Raw genomic sequence first — 1772 nt, 5'->3', positions numbered from 1 at the left:
CCTTATCATCCAATCTTTTAAGGTGCATTTTTTACAAGATTTCCAACAACTTAACAAGGTATAAAGTTTCTCATGCATGGTTATATATCGTTGGAAAAGAAGGTAACATTCAAGGCTAAACTTGGATAATTATTTGATCAAATAATTAAACATACGTTGATAAATTCCGACACCTTTAGATATTCACCAAACCTAACATGTGAGGGTATTGTTAAGCATGTTTTTTGTTGAAACAAGAAAGTGACCCTCTTCAGCTAAGATGAACCCGAGGATCCCTGTGGCTAAGTGAACACGAAGAGAGCTACCCGGAGACTAATTTTTTCATCATGTGAACCCGCAGATGAACCTTACATCAAGACTGTCATAAGTTACCTTTTACTGACTTTGCTTGTAATCTGTACCATTCAAGGACACCGAAGTCAGTTGCTTTATGTTATTTTATTATTTCAGTGTAACTTTTGGGACTCTATAAATAAAGATTCCCACTTCATGTATTCTTACCACTTCATAGCTTATCAATATAAGATCGTTCATCTCTAAATATCAAGTTATCTTAACTGATACATAAATCGAGTCCCTATTCACTTGTGTTGTTCATCATATACTAACTTGTGTTTGCATGCAAACCATGTTACAATTCAACTAAGTGTCTACTTGTTTAATGCTTATTGATATAAACTTTCTTCTATTTACTCTCCTTACATTTCCGCAATCTAACTTATCCAACTTATTATTGTTGAGCTAACAATATCCATTGAGATTAACTTATTATTCTGCAATTTAATATATCGTTATAACGTTTATCAAGTTTTTCTCTCAACAATTGGTATTAGAGCCAAAGTGGTTACCTTTTAATTCCTATCAGAAAAACGAAACTATTTTCAAAAACTATGATTTAAAAGGCCTTCTATACCACTAAAGCTCATTAAAAAAACAAGGAAAGATGGCACAAGCTTATTCTCTAAACGTTTCAAACAGTGTTGGAGGTTCTTGCAGAGCTCCAATACTTGTTGCAAGTGAATATCATCACTAGTCCCAAAGAATGGAAAGATATTTGAAGAGACTCGGAAGAAATGTGTGGAGATTTGTAGAAGAAGGACCTCGTGTCCCTATTCTCACTCCTATCACAGATGATGGTGCTCAAGTCAGACTTGGAGGTGGGCAAGCGCCGGTGAACAGACCCACCAACGATGATCTTGTAAAAATGGAGAAGGATGATATCGCCTTCTACGAAATCTCATGTGGTGTTGCTCTAGACAACTTTGATATCATCATCAATTGTGAATCTACCAAAGAAATATGGGATGTCCTCAAAAATCTCTATCAGGGGTCTGAACAACCTCAAGACAAGAAACTCACCATTGCCCTCAATGAATTTACCAACTTCAAAGCTCTTCCTGGTGAGAGTCTTGACGATTCATTCAAAAGGTTCAACCTCATAATCACGAAGCTATCAAATATTGGTACTGTCTGAAGCAACCATGAAACAAACCTGCAATTCCTGAATGGGCTAGGAAGACACTGGACGACCGCAAAGATGATAGTTCAGGGTGACAGGAAGATTCAGACTCTTTTACTTTTCAAACTCTACGGTGAACTTCAGGCTGAAGAGTCCACGGTTCTAAAAAATGTGCAGACTTGGGTGGTCCACTTGATTTAATGGCTCAAACTCCTCCGTTTGCCATCAAAGCTCCTCAGTATACTTATCCCGGAGAGTCATCATACCAACTGACATATGCCAACTCTCTCTAGTCTTATGAAACAGATGTTGA

The 1772-nt window shown here is 37.1% G+C and overlaps 1 protein-coding gene across 1 annotated transcript; it reads left to right on the top strand.

The window, feature by feature from the left end:
- The first annotated feature begins 1042 nt into the window (after window positions 1-1042).
- Window positions 1043-1474, top strand: LOC145158560 (uncharacterized). The gene has a single exon (XM_079077443.1). The coding sequence runs from the start codon at window positions 1043-1045 to the stop codon at window positions 1472-1474; it is 432 nt and encodes a 143-aa protein (XP_078933569.1).
- Window positions 1475-1772: the final 298 nt, after the last annotated feature.

This window comes from Lactuca virosa, chromosome 2 (assembly GCF_052849685.1).
Source record: "Lactuca virosa cultivar CGN04683 chromosome 2, Lactuca_virosa_CGN04683_v6, whole genome shotgun sequence".
NCBI lineage: Eukaryota > Viridiplantae > Streptophyta > Magnoliopsida > Asterales > Asteraceae > Lactuca > Lactuca virosa.
The sequence above is the reverse complement of the archived record's forward strand: the minus strand, read 5'-3'. Positions and strand labels throughout refer to the sequence as shown.

Bases quoted from the DNA above. Each gene is read 5' to 3' on its own strand.
- LOC145158560 (XM_079077443.1), top strand. From the start codon at position 1,043: ATGGAAAGATATTTGAAGAGACTCGGAAGAAATGTGTGGAGATTTGTA.